This window comes from Salarias fasciatus, chromosome 9 (assembly GCF_902148845.1).
Source record: "Salarias fasciatus chromosome 9, fSalaFa1.1, whole genome shotgun sequence".
NCBI lineage: Eukaryota > Metazoa > Chordata > Actinopteri > Blenniiformes > Blenniidae > Salarias > Salarias fasciatus.
The window spans coordinates 6725653-6746649 of record NC_043753.1 but is presented as its reverse complement, the minus strand read 5'-3'; the positions used below and the strand labels follow the sequence as shown (position 1 = coordinate 6746649).

At 42.0% G+C, this 20997-nt stretch overlaps 1 protein-coding gene and 1 pseudogene across 1 annotated transcript; both read left to right on the top strand.

Annotated features, from left to right (window-relative positions):
* The window catches only part of LOC115394695 (aspartyl/asparaginyl beta-hydroxylase-like), a 17224-nt pseudogene extending 11962 nt beyond the window's left edge, over positions 1-5262 (top strand).
* Positions 5263-5608: 346 nt separating this feature from the next.
* LOC115394693 (sodium channel protein type 5 subunit alpha-like) lies at positions 5609-11381 on the top strand. Its single transcript, XM_030100049.1, has 6 exons — positions 5609-5687; positions 5939-6076; positions 6613-6717; positions 6945-7215; positions 10068-11090; positions 11134-11381. The coding sequence occupies exons 1-6, from the start codon at positions 5652-5654 to the stop codon at positions 11379-11381; spliced, it is 1821 nt and encodes a 606-aa protein (XP_029955909.1). The 5' UTR covers positions 5609-5651.
* The last annotated feature ends 9616 nt before the right edge of the window (positions 11382-20997 follow it).

The following is a 20997-nucleotide window of genomic DNA, read 5'->3' as shown; positions in this document are numbered from 1 at the left end:
CTCCCTCCCTCCATCGGCTGTTATTAAACACAACATGAACAAAAAAGACCATTACGGTGGCCGCGGCTCCACTTCTCCTCCTCTTCCTAGCCTTCCTCCTCTCGCTCTGCCTCTCGTTCTGCTCTCCGTCGCCCACCGCGGGAGTCCTGAGAGCCTCCAATCATCAGCGTCTGAGAGGTCTTATTTTTAGAGCGACTCCAGCCAAGTGGGAGGGAAAGTGCATGAAGAGTATGAAAATGAAGGCGGAAACAGAAGTAAAGAAAGAGCGAGGAGGAGGGATGGATGGAGGGATGGAGAGGAGGACGGAGGGGTGAAGATGATGAGACGAGAGCAGGAGGAGGAGGAATGCAGAATTAGAGGGACGGATGGAATCGCCGCGGCGGGTCGGCACGCCGCTGCCGAAGAGCCGGAGAAGTTGCCGGTGTTGCCGTCGCCACGGCAACGAGCCGCTCGGCACATTTGTTTGGCCGGTCGGCGCGGCAACCCATCCATTAGCATCTGGAAATAGCTGCACACTGCAAAGAGTAAAGAAGTGACGCTTCTGAGCTGCACGGCAACAACAGGTTATTTTAAAACTTGGAACAGAACGACAGGAAAATGAGAATCAAACCTAAAAAGTGTCTCAAGTAAAACCTTAAACCTGCAGACGTTCTGGCGATTCATAATTAAAAAAAAAAAAAAACTTTTTGGTTTAGTTTATGACATTTATTGAAATAAAGGGATGTTATTACTTTAAATTATGTTTTCTGGAGCAGCCTGCAAAGTGTTCTTTACAGTAGATAGATTGAATAGCATGCTAATATTAATATAACAATAAATAATAATGGAATTATAATGTGATTTAAAAAGAGAAAAGGCATTAAAGGTGCAATAAGTAACATTATGTCACATAACGTACTCACTCCTCCCTATCGAGTTTAGACTGTTCAGGGGCATCGCGCCAGTATTGCAGACAGAAAATACAGAATGCTGTTTGACAACCTCGGGAATTCACATCTGATTGGCTCAGGAACCAGGAAGTACTGACATCTAGCCCCGCCCACTGAAGTACTACACTCCTTAACTCTGTTTGAACTGACACATTGTTGATGGAGGAGGAAGATTGTTTAAAATGAATGCTTCTTCAATCACATGTGACAAATTGGAATAATTTTAATTATATCATTGTAAATGCCTTATTTATTACAACTTGAAATAATAAAGGTTTAAAAAAATTATTTGAAAAAAAACTATAAACATGAAAGATCATTAAAAAGCCTGCATCATTATGTTTTATGTCATACAAAATAATCCTACTAAAAACAAAAAGCCTTAAGTTTTTTGTGTCAAAAATCAATAAATGAAGATTTTTAAAAATTATAATGATAAATGCTGGAAAATGACAAGGCAAACAGCCGCTCACATCAGTCTTGCATCAGAAACGTTGAGAAAAAGGAGTTTAAGTGCATAACAGTAGAATAATAATAAATAATTGGCTTCCTTGATGACAGCAGCAACGTAAATAGGTAAATATAATACAGAGAATCAGAAAGTTTCAATATTTTTAGTTAATGAAGTTACGGAAAACAAAAGCAGAGACTGCCCCCCTGGTGGTCACAGTAAATATGACAGCAGCAATGTTGAGATGCAGGAATTTGAGTTCATTGCAGTCGAGTCACTAAACTATTAAACTCTGTCACACTTTATCGCTGATCTGTGAGCCCCGGAACTCTGTAGCATGTAGCATGTAGGACGGCTCGGGGTGAAATCCTCCTGACATGGAGTGAACTCTGCTGGTCCGAACATGTCTCCTTATAAAGCTGCTGCTGTTGGATCAACTAGCTTTTGCCCCCTCGATGTTTTGGCAGAGTATAATTTCCTGTCTGTCTTACGTTTACCTGTCTCATTCATATTTAAAGAATCTCCAAACAGCTGACGTCGCTCTTCTTCTCTTGCGTACCTGCGGGCGACTGTTGCTGACGCATGGTATCAAGTAATACTCGCCTTGTTGTGTCGGAGATTTTTCACGAGTACTTCATACTGTTATCGGTATCCGTGCATCGCTGGTATATGGCAGAACAGCTCGACCTCTCTTGGTTGTCCTTTTTTTTTCTTTTTTTTTGGTGGAAATGTCCCTTCAGGTTTCTTTCAGAAACAGTGAAAAAGCAGGTTTCATAAGCCTTTCACTGGATGATGTAACATTAAATTATAACTATAAATAAAAGCTCTCCGGAGACTTTGTACAGGAGTTTTTACATCTGTCAGACTGTCATCTTTTACAGCGTGGGCCCCCTCTCGCTCGCCCCTGACAGACCATAATAATAACAGGTGGTAACCCGTGGCGACAGGCTGATTTCAGGTCTGAGTGACGGACTGTTGACACCCACTCACATCCAAGTGTTCGCCTCCCTCTCCCCTCTCCTCCCTTCAGCTCCCTTCAGCTCCCTTCTCCTCCCGTGGAGGAAGGAAGTCTTTAAAAGGACACATCGCTCCTTCATTCAAAAAAAAAAAAAGAAAAAATCCTCTCGGAGCGTTGCCATGGTTACATGGACGCAGAAAAACTCACAGCAGCTTGGGAATGAAATGTCGAATACAGGAACATGGAGGACTCTGTGTGTTCAAATGACTCCTGAGGGTCAACAGGATATAAAGTCAACAAACACAGAAAAACTGGAGTTGATTCATCACACAGGTAGTTTTTAAATAAAAGCTGCTCCAAACTACACAGTTTAGGAAAGGGTTATAGTCTATCCACCAAATTATCTGCTGTTGAAACCATCAGAGCTTGACCAAGACCCGTCAGGAACCTGAAATCCAGTTCAGAACCAGTCGAAAACAGAATGTTGTAAATACTTCATACAGAGGCTATAACCATACTTGAACTAGTTTAAAAGCCTAAAACCAACACTGAACTAGTGTTAGACCAGTCTTTAACTAGGTATAATCAGCTAAAACCAAATTAAAAAATCAGTCCTAAGCTAGTCTCAACCCAACACTGAACTAGTCCCCAAACCAGCATTAACTAGTCAAAATCCACTTGTGAACAAAGAGCCCTAACTAGTCTAGACCCAACTCTGAACTAGTCCCAAACCAATCTTCAACTACTGAAAACCCACTTGTAAACAACCAGCCCCAAACTAGTCTAGAACCAACACTGAACTAGTCCCTAACCAGTTTTTAACTAGTCAAAATCCACTTGTAAACAAATCACAAGCCAGCCCTTAAATTGTCAAGAGCCTATAATGAAGAAGTCCTAAATCACACTCATCTTCCAAAATAGTCAGAATCCAGCCCGAAAATCAGCCAATTCTGACCCAAACCAGTCTTGCCTAGTTTGAACCCAGATGGAAAAACAGGCTCAACTAGTTTCTGAACTCATCATGAAGAAGTCTAAAAAATTGAAGGCACTCGAAAAGCAAGTCTATAACCTGTCTTAAGAAATTCAAACTAGTCCTCAACCAGTTGTTCACTAGCCCAAAAGCATTCCTGAACTAGCCTACAAACTAACTCAGAACTAGTCCAAAACCAGTTTCAAACTATTTTCAAAGCAAATCTACAATTGTTGAAAGCCAGAATGAAACTAGTCCGGAACATACTTGTCATAAATCATTCTTTAATGAGTCAAGTCCAGCCTGAATCCAAACCATCCTAAACCAGTCTTGAAGCAGTTCAAAGACAGCCAAAATCTAGTCTGAAAAATACACTTAGCCTGTTTTGAATCAGCCATGAACTCATCTTACAAAAAAAAAAAAAAAACCTCAAGCTACTCTAAAACTAGTCCTGAACTGCTATGAAACCAACTATAAATTAGTCTGATCAAATCAAAACTTGCTCAACTTGCCCAAAATTATTTTGGAACCAGCCAAGAGTGTTTCTAAGACACTCTCTATAAAGACAAATAGAAAATAATCTAACTCTTTTAAAGCGAGTTTTGAATTAGTTGTAAAACCAACTGTGAGCTAATTTAGGACAAATTCCAAACTACTCTTTAATTAGTCCAAAACCACATCTGAACTAGTCTGAACTAGACCCCCCCGGTCAGACAGTCGGGACTGGGCCCAACTAACAGTAAGTTGTCCCGGGCCCAGGCAAAGCTGTCAGCGGGCCTGTAGTTGGGCAGTAACTCAACAATAAATGACAAGGGGGCTTAGCAAAAAATTACAGTGTAAGTTCTTCAATGACTCTAAGAGATATCAGCTGCTGATCCAGATCACGGAAGTGTTCCGGATACCAGGATCCAGAACAGACCAAAGATAGGGGGATTCTGGAGTGTCAGTCACTGTGAGGAAACTCACTGAGATATGAACATGCAACAAACAGCTTTCTCCCAGACATTGTTTGTGTTGGGGAGAAATAAAATGTTTTTTTATTATATATGGTGTTCTTATTGTTGTTGGTGACTGATTTGAGCTGTGGCGGAGGTCTGCGCTCTCTGAGTGCCAAATTCCAGTTTTATTTATTTTGAGTACTGATACATGATATTGCTGGACTTGACAAGGGGACAGAAAGAGAGGTAAAGAGACAGACAGTGAAACAAACAAACAAGTGAACAGACAAGCAAACAACAACAACAACAACAACAACAACAAAAAGAGTGAAGAGAAGGAAGAGAGTGCAAAGATATGACGGTCTTTTAATTAGTATCGACACTCCAGACGAGCGGCTGACTAACTAAAGATATGACAGAGGGCATCCTACATCCTACAGACTTTTGTTGGAGAACATAGCTGGTAGTGAACTGGGGCGTGCAAACTGAGAATCCCGGTTTGAAATTACACCAGAGCATCAGGAGAGGCCTACTGCAGATCACCATTAGTCCAACCCACCACAAGAAAACAAGGTGACAAGTCCACATGCATATTATGAAGTGTGACTAAAGATCAGCTGTAATCATGCAAATGTGACAATTATCATGCATATTTGACCTCTGACCCCTGGAGAAGACCAGAAGCAGGCCACAGAGGCCCTCAGTGCCCAGACAACCGGCGGCCATCCTAGAGCCCAGATCCAAGCCGCTCCCCCAGGCAGACGTCCAAACACCGGTCCAGAAGAGGGCGGAGGAAGGCCCGGGGCGGACCTCCGGCTTCCATGGGACCTGGGCCCTCGGGAGCCAAGACCGGCAGGCCGAGCCCAGAGCCCAAGAGCCCGCCCCCATTCAGGCAGAGGGCCATGACCATACCCAGAAGAACCAGCCCACATGGGCGGCTACCCGCCCCAGGCCAGCGCTCCAGCCACGTACCCCGAGATCCAGGGTATCACAACCCCCCCAAAACCCTCCCGTAGTTCTTAAACCAGTGAAAATCTTAATCTAGTCCGTGAGGACTAGTTATCAGCTGCAACACACACTGACTCTGGTCCCACTGACACACATGGGAAGTCTCTCGTCCAATCAGATCGACTGCTGGAACAAACTGTTGCATAGTAACAAAAAAATGATGTGAAAACCAGATTAACTTAAATCAGCAGAGGTCGGGTTTGTTCTCCGGCATGATCAACATGCACACACGCACGTGTGCACGCACGTTTGAATGCTTCATGCTGCGGTTTAAAAAGAAAAAAGATAAAATCAAGTTTCCACTTTTTGTCAACACCAATCTCACCTGATGTGTGTGTGTGTGTGTGTGTGTGTGTGTGTCTGTGTGTGTGTTTCCAAGGCAACCTTCAAAGGCTGGATGGACATCATGTACGCAGCGGTGGACTCCCGAGCTGTAAGTAAAAGAAGAAAATAAGGAATTTTTCCACCTTTTGGTTGAAATGAAACAAATAAAATCTGCAAAACATGACAGAAACTTGGAACTTGAGACTAAAAACCCCAGAGTGGATTGAAATAATCCAGTCAGACAGCTGTTGAAATCTAATGAAATCTAATAACTATTCATGTGAAATGATATAGTGTTGTCATCAAACCAGCTGAAGTTTAAATAAAGTTGATCATACATGTTTTTTTGATGAACCACAGGTGGAGGAGCAGCCCATCAAAGAGATTAATCTCTACATGTACCTGTACTTCGTCATCTTCATCATATTCGGCTCCTTCTTCACCCTCAACCTCTTCATCGGCGTCATCATCGACAACTTCAACCAGCAGAAGAGAAAGATAAGAACCACATCCACAGTCGCAAGAACCAACACCGCGGGACAGCGCTACATGCTAATCAGGCTAACCGCTAAGCATGCTACATGCTGAATGCCCATCCCATCATTAGAACCAAACCACAGGACAAGCAGCTCAGTGTTATATGCTAAACATGCTAAATGCTACACATGCTTATTTACAATACTTCCATGTTAAAAATGTTCCTAAGTCAAAAATTTGACCATGCTTTCAAATTCATTCTATATGTTTAATGACAATGATGGCATTCTATTCTATACATGCTACTTCGCTGAACATGCTGCTATGCTAAATAGACTGCCATGTTAAACATGTTGCTATGCCAAACATGTCCTGCTAAATATGCTGCCATGCTAAGCATGTCGCTATGCTTAACATGCTGCTATGCTAAACATGTTGTCATGCTAAATATACTGAGTTCATGAAAGTTCCCAACACACCAGAAACCACAAACTACTTGCTCCTGAGTGATGTGCTGTCGAGTTCACTCCCGAATAACGGATATGTTCTTTGTTTACTTAGGAGGACAGGACATCTTCATGACGGAGGAGCAAAAGAAGTACTACAACGCCATGAAGAAGCTGGGCTCCAAGAAACCCCAGAAACCCATCCCCAGACCGCTGGTACCTCACTCAGCACCTGTCATTTCATATTACTGAGAAAGGAAGGCCAAGTATATGGTACCCCCTAGCGGTCAGAGAGAAAGAAGTCTATTTAGATCATTTTATTTGAGAAACAAAGTGATGCTACCTGTTAGCTGCTGATTGTTAGCTAAAGTGTTGTCAGCTAACTCTTAGTTCTGGCGCTCGGTGGGTCCAGTCTATAACCACTTCCTGTCTGCTGCATCCAGAACCCTCTGCAGGGCTTTTTCTTCGACCTGGTGGGGAAGCAGGCCTTCGACATCATCATCATGGTGCTGATCCTGCTCAACATGATCACCATGATGGTGGAGACGGACGAGCAGTCGCCCCAGATGGAGTACATCCTCAACAACATCAACCTGGCCTTCATCGTGGTCTTCACCGCAGAGTGCCTCATCAAGATCATGGCGCTCCGCTGCTACTTCTTCACCGTGGGCTGGAACATCTTCGACTTCGTAGTCGTCATCCTCTCCATCGTCGGTGAGTTTTACAATTGCTCAGCTGAGAAGCTTCTGTCGATTTGTGTCAAGTTTCATCAAGAAGAACGAAGCGTTAGGCCACAAGACTCCAAATCCGGGTTTACACGGCAACGTTTTCAAGTTTCATTACATTTTGTGTGTTTGTTTACACAGTAACTCAGAGTCATTGAAAACAGCTCTCAAGATGGAATCACTGAGCGCCAACTGCCGTGTAAATGGGCGAAAATGGAACTTTGTGGAAATGTTCAGGCTCTGTGTCCTTGTGAAATCGGCTGCTATTGCATGTGCCACAGTAAATGGTTCTTCTGCACATGATCAGTAGATGGACAGTAACAATGTTTTCCTTCAGAGCCATGACTCCATGTCCAGATTCCCCTGAACTTGGTCCTGGTCCCAATCCATGTTCTCCTGGTCCTGGTCCTGGCCCGCCCTGGTCCTGGTTCCCAGTCCATTTTCTCCTGGCCCTAGTCCATATTCCCCTGGTCCTGGTCCTGGTCCCAGTCCATATTGCCCTGGACTTGGTAGTTTTAGAGTTGAGAGTAACCGTAGTAAATATCCAACTTGGCGGTCTGTCCATGTCGTCCCATTGATCATACTATAGTGTATATAACTTTCACACCTTCATTTGGTTTGGTTGTTTTCACACTGCACTTTTGTTTTGCTACCAAAAAATGCATTGCGCTCCACGTCACTGCCTCATGCTACAGCGACTGCAAAGTCTGCCTGTAAAGGAGCCGAGACCCGCGGTTTGAAGGGGCCAGTGTTCGCTTGTTTGATCTGGATCAGAGTTTAGGGGAGATTTCCGACATGGATAAAGGAAACAGACTTTTCCAGAAGGTCCCTGAAGTGAACTCTGGTTCTTTTGCTTCTTTTGCTTTTCCGCTTTTTGCTTTTTTTTTCTTTTCAGAATTTCCCCCCTTTTTCTTGTTTTTCATTTTCCTCTTTTTCTTTGGATTTTCATTCCCTCTTCATTTTTTTTCTTTACACAATTATCCCCCTCCTTTATTCTTTTTTTTTTCCTTTTCCTTACAGCTGTTTCGCCTTATTTATCTGTTTTCAGCCTCCAGGTTGGACCTTTTTCAAAAATCACTGGAATGCAAATGAAATAAAATGAGAGCTTGTTTTCTTTAACCTTTTCATGGTGGCTTGTAATTATTTTTGTGGCTTTCGGGGTTTTTTGTTTTTTTTTTTTTGTATTTTAACGTGATCCTCAAAAATTTGGCTTTTTTTTCCTTCAATATTCAAACTTTACTCTGAAGATTTTAAATTTGGTCCCGAGTTGAAGTTTGAATTTATTTATTGGCATTCTTTATTGTGTGTGTGTGTGGTGTGTGTGTGTGGTGTGTGTTAAACAATGACCTGTCAGGCTGACAGTTATCTGTCAACATGGTGACCATCCGGGTGGCCTTCATGTTTATCCTGTACCAAGGTCCTGTGTGCTCATATTACAGTATCACACACACACACACACACACACACACACACACACACACACACACACACCACAGCAACCTAAGCAGGTAATTAGCTATCAGTGTTCGTATTTTGTGTGCACTGCTGCTCCTGTTAGCTGACAAGATTGGGCAAGTGTGTGTGTGTGTGTAATTAAGTGCGTGTCGTGTGTGTGTGTGTGTGTGGTGTGTGTGCGCACACGCTCAGACGAGGCTGCCCGGGGGAGGTGAAGGTAACAGCGGCAATCAGAGCTGCCAGAGGGCGGTCCCTGGAGACAAATCAAACATGATTGACCTGTTACATCAGCTGCTCACCGTGTGTGTGTGTGTGTGTGTGTGTGTGTGTGTGGTGTGTGTGTGTGTGTGTGTGTGTGTGTGTGTGTGTGTGAGAGAGACAGAGATGTCAGGGTGGAAGGGGGGTGATGTACGACGTGACGGTGATTCCTTCTCAACTCCCCCCCGCTCATCCCTTCCATCGCCTATAACTCAGTACAGAGACGGATGAAAGATAGAAGTGTGTGTGTGTGTGTGTGTGTGTGTGTGTGTGTGTGTGTGTGTGTGTGTGTGTGTGTGTGTGTGTGTGTGTGTGTGTGTGTGTGTGTGTGTGTGTCTGTATGCGTGTGTGTGTGTGTGTGCAGTGACAGGCCTGCTCCTCTCCAGGTTTATCATTCCTGGATAACAAGGAAAGCAGGGATGAGTTACAGTGTTTGACTGGCCGTTGGGGGCAGCGAGGCGTCTTGGGCCCTCCAGAACCAATCACTCAGGTTGTAATCGCAGCAGAGCTGCCACATAAAGACTGAAATATCCAAACTGAGAGCTTTTAGATGATGTAATTTGCAGGGATGTCGGCGAATAAAAGAAAATCTAACAGTCTTCGGCTAATCGATTCCGGATGAAAAATCCTGGTGAAGAGGTTGTTCAGAACCGCAGCAGATGACATTGAGAATGTGCTTCTTTAAGGATGAACCTGCTTTCTCATTGTTTTAATAAGGCAGTGAGGAAAAAAAAAACTTGGCATTAAAATCTCATCTTTCTATGTTATGTGTTTCATTGGTTTGTGTTTCCTTAAGCTCCCACCTTACTACATTCTCTTGAATTTTTTTCTCATGTTGTATTTTTTTCACTTGATTCTGTCTCATCAGGAAGTCTTACCTGTTGTCTAGTTGTCTCTCTTCCCAGTGTATATATGTGTAAATGTGTTGACTAAATGATTTCATTGAAAACACAAAACTTTCTTTGTGTTCTGGGTGTCCATCTACATGACAACATTACCCTGTTGTTGCAGTACCCCGACCATATTTTTTAAGCAAATTCCCAAATCTGTTGTTGATACTGATGATTAGCTCAGCCTCTGACCATCTCATTAAGTGAATACTTACATGTTCTTTTCCTGTGATTTCAGGGATCGTGCTCGCTGACATCATTGAGAAGTACTTTGTTTCGCCCACGCTCTTCCGAGTGATCCGATTGGCTCGCATTGGACGTATTCTGCGTCTCATCAGGGGCGCCAAGGGCATCCGGACGTTACTGTTTGCCCTCATGATGTCCCTCCCGGCCCTCTTCAACATCGGACTCCTCCTGTTCCTCGTCATGTTCATCTACGCCATATTCGGCATGGCGAACTTCGCCTACGTGAAGCGCCAGGCGGGGATCGACGACATGTTCAACTTCGAGACGTTCGGGAACAGCATGATCTGCCTGTTCCAGATCACCACCTCGGCCGGGTGGGACAGCCTGCTCAGCCCCATCCTCAACAACTCCCCCGAGGAGTGTAACCCCAACATCCCGCACACCGGCACCACCGTCAGGGGCAACTGCGGGAACCCGTCGGTGGGCATCACCTTCTTCGTCACCTACATCATCATCTCCTTCCTCATCGTGGTCAACATGTACATCGCCATCATTCTGGAGAACTTCAGCGTGGCCACGGAGGAGAGCACCGAGCCGCTAAGCGAGGACGACTTCGAGATGTTCTACGAGGTGTGGGAGAAGTTTGACCCCGAGGCCACGCAGTTCATCGAGTACGCCAAACTGTCCGACTTCGCCGACTCGCTGCTGGAGCCGCTGCGTATCGCCAAGCCCAACAAGATCAAACTGATATCCATGGACCTGCCAATGGTCAGCGGCGACAAAATCCACTGCCTGGACATCCTCTTCGCCTTCACCAAGCGCGTCCTGGGCGAGTCGGGCGAGATGGACGCCCTCAAGCAGCAGATGGAGGAGAAGTTCATGATGGCCAACCCGTCCAAGATCTCCTACGAGCCCATCACCACCACTCTGAGGCGCAAACAGGAGGAGGTCTCCGCCACCGTCATCCAGAGGTGCTACCGGAGACACCTGGTGAGGCGGCAGATGAAGGCTGCCTCCTACATGTACCGCCAGATCACCACGCCCAGACACGTCACGAGCGACGCTGAGGAGGGCGGCGGAAGGCGGCGGGGAGCCCGTATTTGGCGAGGGCGCTCCAGAGAAAGAAGGCCTGATCGCCGCCATGATGAGGGAGAACTACGGCTCCAGCCTTCTGGGGATGGAGCGCTCGGAAACTATTTCCTCCACCTCGTCCCCGCCCTCCTACGACAGCGTGACGCGAGCCACGTCGGAGGTCTTTCACCCGCTCGCCGCCAAGACGGAAACGGCCAATGACACTGCCGGCAGCGAGCTGAGTGAACAGTTACAGTCCGCGGCCGATAAAATTGACGAAGAGGCGGTTCCGTAGTACTGAAACACAGAGGAGCCAATGAGGACTTTCTCGTTTGGGATTGAGCTTGTTGATCAGCGTTCACTGAATGTACCATAGCTGAGGAGCACCAGGGCGGCGGCAGGAAGAAGCTATGAAGAACTCCGGAGCAAACAAATCCACATATTTACTACCTTTAATGTTAATCTCTGTTTCCTGTGGAGACTCCAGGAGACTCCAGGCTGCCTCTCCGAGCCCAGAGTCTGAAACAGAGACTGACCTCAGACCTCGGATGCAGACAGGAGACTATATCACAGATGTATCCATCATTTATTGGCTGGGGGGGGCTTCGTGCCTTCCCATCATCGATCAATAATCTCAGAGTATGCTGGCTGTAAGCGGGATTCGCGGTGGCGCTTCGAGACTCCAGAGAGGAGGGCGAATAATGACATTCAAACTAAAATAAGAAAAAAAGATGTTTCGTAGTCAAAGTATAACGTTGTTGATGTTACCAGTCTTTTAATAGCGGTACAATTATTACTATTTTTTATATTTTTTAGAGTAAGTTGAAGAAAAAACTTTAAAGGCTTCTCTCTCTCTCTCTCTCTCCCTCTCTCTCTCTTGACCTTCGGAGCGGCGCGAGCTTTGAGAAAGTGGCTGAACGACCACGTGACAGACCAGACGATAGGATGCAGTTAGCAAAAGAAGAACCCTGAAAAGTGTGACTTCTATGTTTGTTTGTTTTTTTGTTTTTTTAATTATTATTAGTTTTCTTTTTTGCACTTTTGAGTTTACACGTGCCGTCACTTTACGTCCCGGACCGGAAACACGTCAAGAGCTTCAGGACGCTTCTATATTTTTTTTTTTTCCTCTGAGAAACTTTACGATAACACCAAAACCTAAACAAGTGGCACAATGAGATTTTCTACGGCGTCCCGAAGTCTTGGGAACGTCTGTTTTCGCTCCGGGTGCTGATCGTCGTGGCGTCAGTCAGTTTGTTGGTCAGCGGGTGATTTGTCAAAAAGGTTCCAACCAGACTAAACATAAAGTTCTGCTGCATCAGAACATTCGGACATTTTAAAACTCCCTCTAATTCAGTTCCAAGTTTGAAAGTAAGGACCGTAACATCTGTTACTGTGGAACTGAAAGTGACATATCGGTCGAGCTGTTCCCCACCAGCAGAGGGTGCTGCCATGTGGTCACTGTAAAGCCAGAAAACCCAAATATTCACCAACTGAACACGGTTTTGAACTAGTCTTTATCTTCCAACAATAATGACAATAGTATTGTTCTATTTTACTGCATTGGATGCTAATCATGTGATTAGAGTTTCCTGAACCAGTTCTGGTCCAAACCTCTGCATTAAAGACCTTCAGGTTGTAGCTGAAGCTGGAGAACCTAAAGTTTCTTGGTACTTGACTCACACAGCTTTCTGCTGTGCTCTAATAGCACCATGCAATATTTGCCCGTACCATATTTTTGTATTTATGGCCAACTTCTTTCAGTTTTCTTTAATTCCAATGTGTCAATATAGATTTGGTTTGAGGATGAAATGTTGAGTTTGGTTTAAAAAAAAAAAAAAAAAGAACAGTGCGATTCAACCAGCATAAGTCAAACAGTGGGAACCAGAATTGCCTCGATGTGTTTGGTTTTCACTGAATCACCAGAGAAGTGTGTGCAGGACATCCCTCCAGTGTGGACTCTTGGACAGATCACCAGCTGAACCCTCCGTCGGCTCCGGAGTCAGATCGGAGTGTGACAATCAGCTCAGCACGTCAGCGCCGAGGTTTCATCCCGTTTCCCACCGCGAGAAACCGAGAGAGCTGGTCGACCACTGGGGTGTTTGACTTTTCTTAGGGTGTCACTAAAACCTTCGGAATGCATGTGGAGACTGGAGGGTCGAGCCAAACCACCAACAAGGGTCTGGATTTGGTCCAATTTCACATTTGTTCTAGACTTGGTTTCCAGACGTTTGACTGGTTCTGAATGAGTTGACCACCAGTCGGACTGGTTTTGATCTGGTTCAGACTACTTTCAGACCTGCTTTCGGCCTGTTTTGGTTTGTGAAACCACTTTAGACTATTATTCTACTTTAAATTAATTTCAGATTCGTGTCAAACTGGTTTCCGACCAGTTTAGAACTTGTCCTGTTTTAACTTGGTCGCTCTTTCATCCAGACAAAGGAAGTTAGACCATGTTCAACAGGACAAGTAGCCTGTCACTGCAGAGCGTGAAGGTTTTCTGACACACCCAACATTTCTCCACGTCTTTTTTACGTCTGCTTGCCGAAGTGTTTTATTCAGACGTGACGGTAAACATTCTGCATTCTGATTGGTCGATCGTGTTTCTGAGGGTTTTTTTTTTTTTTTTTTTTTTTTTTGATCGTGGACAGTAAAGCGGAGGATGTTTTCTACAGACACTCAGCACACCGACGAGATTTTAACGGGAACATTTTTACTTTTCCGATGATGTCAGAGTTTGAAAGGAAGCCGTTTCTGCACCAGTTTTATTTATTTATTTATAACTCATCCATTGATTGACATCGTTTTCTGGTGGATTGCCTTACTTATTGTTTTTATTGGTATTTTATTTTGTTGTTGTTTTTTTTGCACGTGTTGGCTTTAAGAAAGAGAGGAGAAGCCCGGGTGGAGCGCCACTTTTATCTTTTTTGCACAGAGAAACGTTTAAAAAAAAAAAGACAAAAAAAAAAAAACGCGTCAAGCAATAACGGCTTGCCGACACCTTTGAAGTGGATTCTTAGCCTGAATTTACAGAGGCTCTTTCTCACTGTACGAGCGGCTGGAGAGGATCACAATAACATTACTGACAATAATGACGACGACGATGATACAGGGGGAAGCACTGACAGTGTTAGCGCTCGTTTTTATCCAGATGACGTGTCAACAAGTGTACAGTCTGCTTAATATCTCCAATCTCTCCCTCTCTCTCTCTCTCTATTTCTCTCTCGCTCTCCTCTCTCTCCGTCTCTCTTGTCGTGGTCACCCGAGGGATCTTTGCTAATAAACGCTTTAGTAGACTCAATTTTAAAGGAAACAAAAGGAGAAAAAAAAACAAACAAACTCAACGTTCCTGGCACCGGTCTGACTCTATTTCTACTAGATTCTATTGAGAATAGAAAACCATATAAACTAGGTAAATACTACTGCTGAACTCTGCTGCGAGGCGTATTTCAGGTTGCAGTTGTGCTGAAGGGCTGTTTTCAGTAGCAATAGACCCAGAGTGTGCCTGCTACTCCCCCCCCACCCGAACCCCCGACTCCCCCCACTGCTCCACTGCTCATGACCAGCTGGGTGAAGACTTGACAGTTTTCCAGGCTGTTGGATGAATCTGTTTTTCCTAATAATAATAATAATAATAATGATAAGGTTTCCCCGCCCCGCCTTCATCCATCTTCATTCACCACTGTTTATTTTACCCCTCATTCTAACCACACTGTCTGACCCCCCCACCCCCCACTGTGTGATTTATCAAAGTACAAATAAAGCAATTGAACAATGCAAACACATTCAGTGACTTCTTTCTCGTGCATATTGGACCTTCTTTTTTTTTTTAATCAATCTTTCTGTCAGAAAGATTTTTTTTTTTTGTATGCTTTGAGGACGTGTTCATCAATAATCAAAAGCACATCTCACATATCCATCAGAAACAGCCTGAATGTGACGTCTTTCCTGGACCGATGCTCGAGGTGAGGAGGAGTTCGCAGAACTCACACTCCTCCAGTTCTACAGATTTTAATGCTGCCAGCTTCAGCTTTCAACAGTCAGACCACTTTCCACATTCACACTGATCTGGATTTGAACCAGTTCTGCATGACTTTTAGACTCATCTAAAACCTGTTTTCAACCTGGTTCCAGATGGATTTAGATCAGTTGCTTGTTAGTTTTAAACTATCGAAAAGTTTTTTTTATTTTTGTTGTTTTTTGAGACTCCTTTCTACTTTTGGACCAAACCAAATTTAAACCAATTCTAAATCATTTTTTTGCTGGCTGTGAACCAGTCTAAGGCCTGTTCTTAAATTGGGTTTGAACCAGTTTCAAACCACCTTTCGATTCATTTTAAATCAGATTTGTTTTCAACACAGTTTGACATGAGTTTTAGAAACAGTTGTAGTTTTCAACCAATTGTAATATTAATTTCAAAATACTTTCAGACATCAGACAATAAGCTTCGGACTTAATGTTGTTAAATTTTTCTTGTTTTCTTAATCATTTATGATATTTAAAAAATAATGGAAATATCTGCAGCTTGGCGCTTACATAAGCCATATGTTGCAGTTCCACAAGTCTCCTCTAGGTGTCCCAGGAGCTGCTCAGTTATAAAAAGTATTTCTATTTTTGATTGAAGAGAATGTTGAGCTTCAGATTCAGAACAAAAAAATCAATTTTATCCTTCATGTTGACTTTTAGTTGATTTTTGTCACCCGTTAGCTTACATTTAAAAATCAAACATGTACTTTTTTTAAACAACAATCTAGTTCTGGTTAACTTTGCTCTAAATCATGTTGCAGTACCAGGTTTGACCACCAAGTGTTTTTCTCTCACTTTTTTGTCTGTAAACTGTCATAAAATTAATATTTTTGTCAGAAGTAAGTGAATATAAACCTTTAATTTTGGTTTTAACTGAGCACAAAGTAAATAATTCAGTAAAGGTATTTATAAAGTGGTTATCAAAGATAAAATCACTGTTATGCAATAATTTAAAGATCAGATATTTAAAATACTTACTTGAAAACGTATGAATGAGAATATATGTCATTTACAGTCCTGCACAAGTGGAGTCAACATGAAGCTGTTTGAAAATCCTCTACTGGTCGTTAACCTGTTTTTCAGTAGTGTTGCAGTTCCAGGTGTCACCACCAGGTGGAGGCGGGTTTTCTCTGAGGGTGAATCTGAACCTGATTCTGGCCTGAACTGAGCACAAAACAGAGCTCTTCAAGATTTTTTTTTTTTTTTCTATAGAAGGAACATTTCTTGTGAATCCACTTTGTTTCCTCTGAGCCCCCCCCCCCCCCCAATGGTTTCTTCCATCATCATCATCAACACGTCTGTTCCAGAGTGAGAAATGCAATAGAACTCATTTTCACACCAACCGCCACTTCAGTCCACGCTCCGCCCCCCCCATAATAGCCCCTCCCACCAAACACCTTTAATCTTCACCAGAACTGCAGGATTTGAGGACGAACCCAGAGTTTTGGAGAGGATTTCTTTCTTTCTTTCAGGCTTGAGGATGGAGACGGATTCTTTTCATTTTCCATCTCAAAGGGCACAAACGTTCCGAACCCAAACTCTCCTCCAGGGAACAAACTTGAAACTTGGGCGTGAAGGAAGCATAAAGCCGTGCCTCAGTGACCCCCGACCCAACGACCCCAGTGTTTTAGAGACAGTAACTACTATATTATGATATGAACACATATAAATATATATCTATAAATATACTTTTAGTACTTTGAGTTGAAATACTTTTAGTATTTTGCAGATTCATGTCTCTGTATATAAAACAAACGCCTCCTGTAATAAACCAGAGAAAAATAAACTGTGTTGGTTTTTTATTGTCTGGAAATGGTTTTTTAATATTTTTCTCTTTTATAAGCTATTAAGGTGTTTTATGTTTTGAGTACATAAAATTAGAAAGAACCAAAAAGTACTGTTTTTATTTCAGTAAATTCGTAAAATATATTTTTAAAAGCAATTTTAATTAGAAATGATTTTATTATCAAAATAAAGCTATTTGTTTTTTTCATTCGTTTTTTTTTATTAATTTATCAATATATGTATTTACTTTATAATTTTAGGATTTAATAACATTCTGTCAGAAAAATAAAAACCTTGTTTTGAATGAATTAATATAATTGATCATATTTTGTGATTAAAGCTTTTTGCTTTCTTTCTTTATAAATATGTTCAAACAGTTTTATATTTTCGAAATATATTACAGCATTTTTCCCTTTTCTTATAAATAAGATTTTTTTTTTACATTGAAATTTTTGGATTTCTGATTAAATGAATTAACAAAAATTGGAAAAATATTTTGACTAAACTTACATTTCTGAGATTTATTGTATTTAGACCTAAATTAAATTTAAATATTTATAAAATATTTGTTTGGTATTCAAAAATCCCCCTGCGTCTAAATTCAGTACAAACTATTGATCGTTTTTCATGAATACATTTCTTTTTTTTTTTATGAATACTTAAAAAAATGACCTGATTTATTTTGGAAGCACTTGAACACACTAAAGTCTGTGTGTGTGTGTGGTGTGTGTGTGTGTGTGTGTTGTGTGTGTGTGTGTGTGTGTGTGTGTGTGTGTGTGTGTGTGTGTGTGTGTGTGTGTGTGTGTGTGTGTCCTGCCAGATCCCTCTGACTGAACTCTCTTAAAGGGCCGGCACGCCGACAGCTCCAGAAAAGTTGGGCCTGCGCGTTGAAGCTGAAGAGAAAAGAAGGTTTTTAACTGTGAGACGACTCGACTCGTCAGTCGACATCGGGTCCAAAGCCAAGAGTAAATGCTGCAAAAAAAAAAAATCTGTCAAATCCAGTAATCAAACTGGTCTGGAATCAACCCATAACCATTCAATACAATTGGATGCATTTTAATTTATTTCAATTGAAATTTTGCTTTGAAATCGATGGAAACCAGTATTGATCTGGTCCAAACGCAGACTACAACCAGGACATAACAGCTCTGAAACATCACTAACAGCTGTCTGGCAGTTAAAGCTGATCTGAAACAGTTTTTTAAAAAGAGTTTTTCAGTCTGAACATGAGAGGAAATCAAAGTTTAAACCACAGCGCCTCCTGCAGGCCAACACACAGCGGTGCATTCCAGGACTCACCGGTCAGTACAGTGACAGATAATGATCTACAACTGGCACAAAGACTCCCAAATTACCAGAAAGAGACATAAATGACTTTTTAAAAAAAATCCTAATTTGAAAAGTAGTAAAATAAAACTGGAATAAAGTATAAAATTAGACCTCAGACAGAAGTAAATTACACCAATGACAACAAATACGCACAAAATGACTTGAAAGTGGTACGAGTCCACAGGGAGGTTGAAGGTGATCACACAAAGATTTAAAAATATCAAATTGAGGTGAAAAAAAATGTAAACTGAACACAAAGAGACAAAAGAAGACACATCAAATTCCCAGATAGATGTATCAGGATGCTTCATGGTTCCAGGTGAAGAACTATTGAAAAATGACTAAACAACTGCAAAAACAACATAACAAAACATGTAAAATGATCTTAATGGAAGAACACAACGGCCTCAAAAATATTTAAAATGAGCAAGAATGGGCAAAACAAAACTTTAACCTGCATCACCTTAAATTAAATGACCACATGGATCTGAACGGGGACACAAGACACAACTGTCCACAAGGAGGCACAAGAGGACTGAAGGAAAGACAATGAACAGGTAGGGATGCAAGTATTGGACACAAAATGCTGAAATAAATAATAAAAATAAAATGGTCAACAAAGTCCACGAGAAGACATTTTGACTGTGTGGGGGGGAAATGGCACACGTTAAAAAAATGGCAGTAACATTTTAAATTAAAAACAGACGTCAAATATGGAACAGAAAATGCCAAATCTTCCACAGAGAGACAAATGAAAATATATTCTTAATAATTATCACTAAAAGAGGGTAAAGTAGGTCAAAATTATTTTTTTTAAATCATTTCAGAGTTGCAAAATTGTTCAGTTTCCAGAAATTATTATTTCAGTTTCCATAATGAGGCAAAAGAGGAACACAAACAAAAAGAAATATAAAACGATGCAACTGCAGCACACATGTGAAATGTCTGCAAAAAGACACAAAAGAGCAAAACAGGGGATGAAAATGGACGCAAAACCAATGAACAACCTCATCAATAGCAAAACGGGAGCAAAAAGATGTGAAATAGTATCGAATTGATCTGAATTCATCATCTACAGATGGAAATCTGCAAGAACAGCCACAAAATGCAAAAGAGATGAGAATTAAGTGACATAAAGGTGAACGCTGACCTTTAAACCACTGTTCTTTGGGTTAACTTGTAAACACATCCAGGTAAATTCAATGTAAATATTTGAATTGTTGTTTTTTGTCTTTTCTCCGCCCAAAAGTTTAAACCTCCTCTTTTCTTCTGCCACGTGTTTGCGCTCCTCCAAAGACAGGGACCACACCGGGAAGCTGTCCTGGAATCCTATTGGTGTAAACCCACTAGAGCCCGCCTCTAACCCCGCCCATATCCTGATTGAGCTACTCTGATTGGAGGAACGTGTCACCCATCACGGTTACCATGGACTTCGGCTTTGCTGGTATCCAGGAGAAGACGTGATTTTTTTTTCATCTCCCAGCTTCTCACTGTTATTGTGGGAAATTACGAGTGAATTATCTCGTTACCTGAAGCTTCTACCTGGAAAAATAACACCGAGGAGCTTACAACACAATGACGCAAAGGAGAAACACTAAAACCCATTCCAAAAAAGGTCAGTGCCCCTTTCTGTTCTGGATTCTCTGAGCTCGGGACGCGCCTCTCTCCGAGCACCATTCAGAATCCCGTTCCATTTTCAGAGTTTTAAGTAGTCTTACAAGTGGGTTAATGATCCGATGATATCAATCGCACAGAGTGCGTGTTCTGGATGTGTGAACCTTATTGTGCTATACGGATGTCAGGTCTTCTTGATAACACTTTACACAATAAAGCTTTCCGGTTGGCTAGCTCGACGTTCCCACGGTCTTCCAGAGACTCTCTCTGAGCACCAAGAAGCGATGTTGCCCAACATTCAACCCGAAAATCTTAACACGTGTATTTTTCAAGCTTTTTACTCTCGCCGATCTATGAATCTTTAACTACGTCTTCACTTCAATGTGGCAACTATTGCTTTAAATGATGTTAATGTGACGATTGACGGTTATCACACTAAAATAGCAGAATAGTTCATGGAGTTTGGTTGGCGATCTCGCGACGCAAGAAAACTACGGAACATTTGCATTTTTTGAGCTATTTGTCGAAATGTCTTTATAGTAACCGACTTAAGCTGGTCGATTAGAGTTAAACCGATGAATTTACATCTCTGTCTGATTTCTAAGTTTGTCATCCAGCTGTTAGCTGGCAGTGGCCCTGAGAATGATGCTAAGCTAAAGCTAACAGGAGCTAACTAGCTGGTAACTTTGCTACAGGTTTATCATTTCGTGTTTGATTTACATTTATTTGTTATAATTCAGCATTTTTCTTCTGGTCATTTAACTGTTACAAGGCCTGATGTTATCCTCCCTGTTTATCTCAGACACCCATAGTAGTCAGTGATTGATCAACTTAATCAAAACATGTTAAAAGTTGGCTTATTAATTACAGAGATATATGTCATGTTCCAACAGTATGTAAAGATACTTTGGCAAAATTTGCATTTTAAAGATTTTTAAAGGAATTGAGATTGGAAACATTCCACAAGGAAATACATTCTATCAATTTTTGTCCTATTAATTAAAACTAAATCAGTCAATGATTCCATCCAGTAATCAATATGTGGTTTTAATGTTGTCAGAGGAAAAGAGAAAGAAATACAGCTCACATCTGGCCTGCTTTCATTATGAGTTTGTGTGTGTTTGGGAGAGAGCTGTTTCTGACTCATTTTACATTTCAGA

Excerpts from the sequence above, each read along its gene's own strand:
- LOC115394693 (XM_030100049.1), top strand. The coding sequence starts at position 5,652 with ATGGACATCATGTACGCAGCGGTGGACTCCCGAGCT. Across the intron at positions 5,688-5,938 it reads CAGCGGTGGACTCCCGAGCT|GTGGAGGAGCAGCCCATCAA; the intron begins GTAAGTAAAAGA and ends GATGAACCACAG. Across the intron at positions 11,091-11,133 it reads GAGCGACGCTGAGGAGGGCG|AGAAAGAAGGCCTGATCGCC; the intron begins GCGGAAGGCGGC and ends AGGGCGCTCCAG.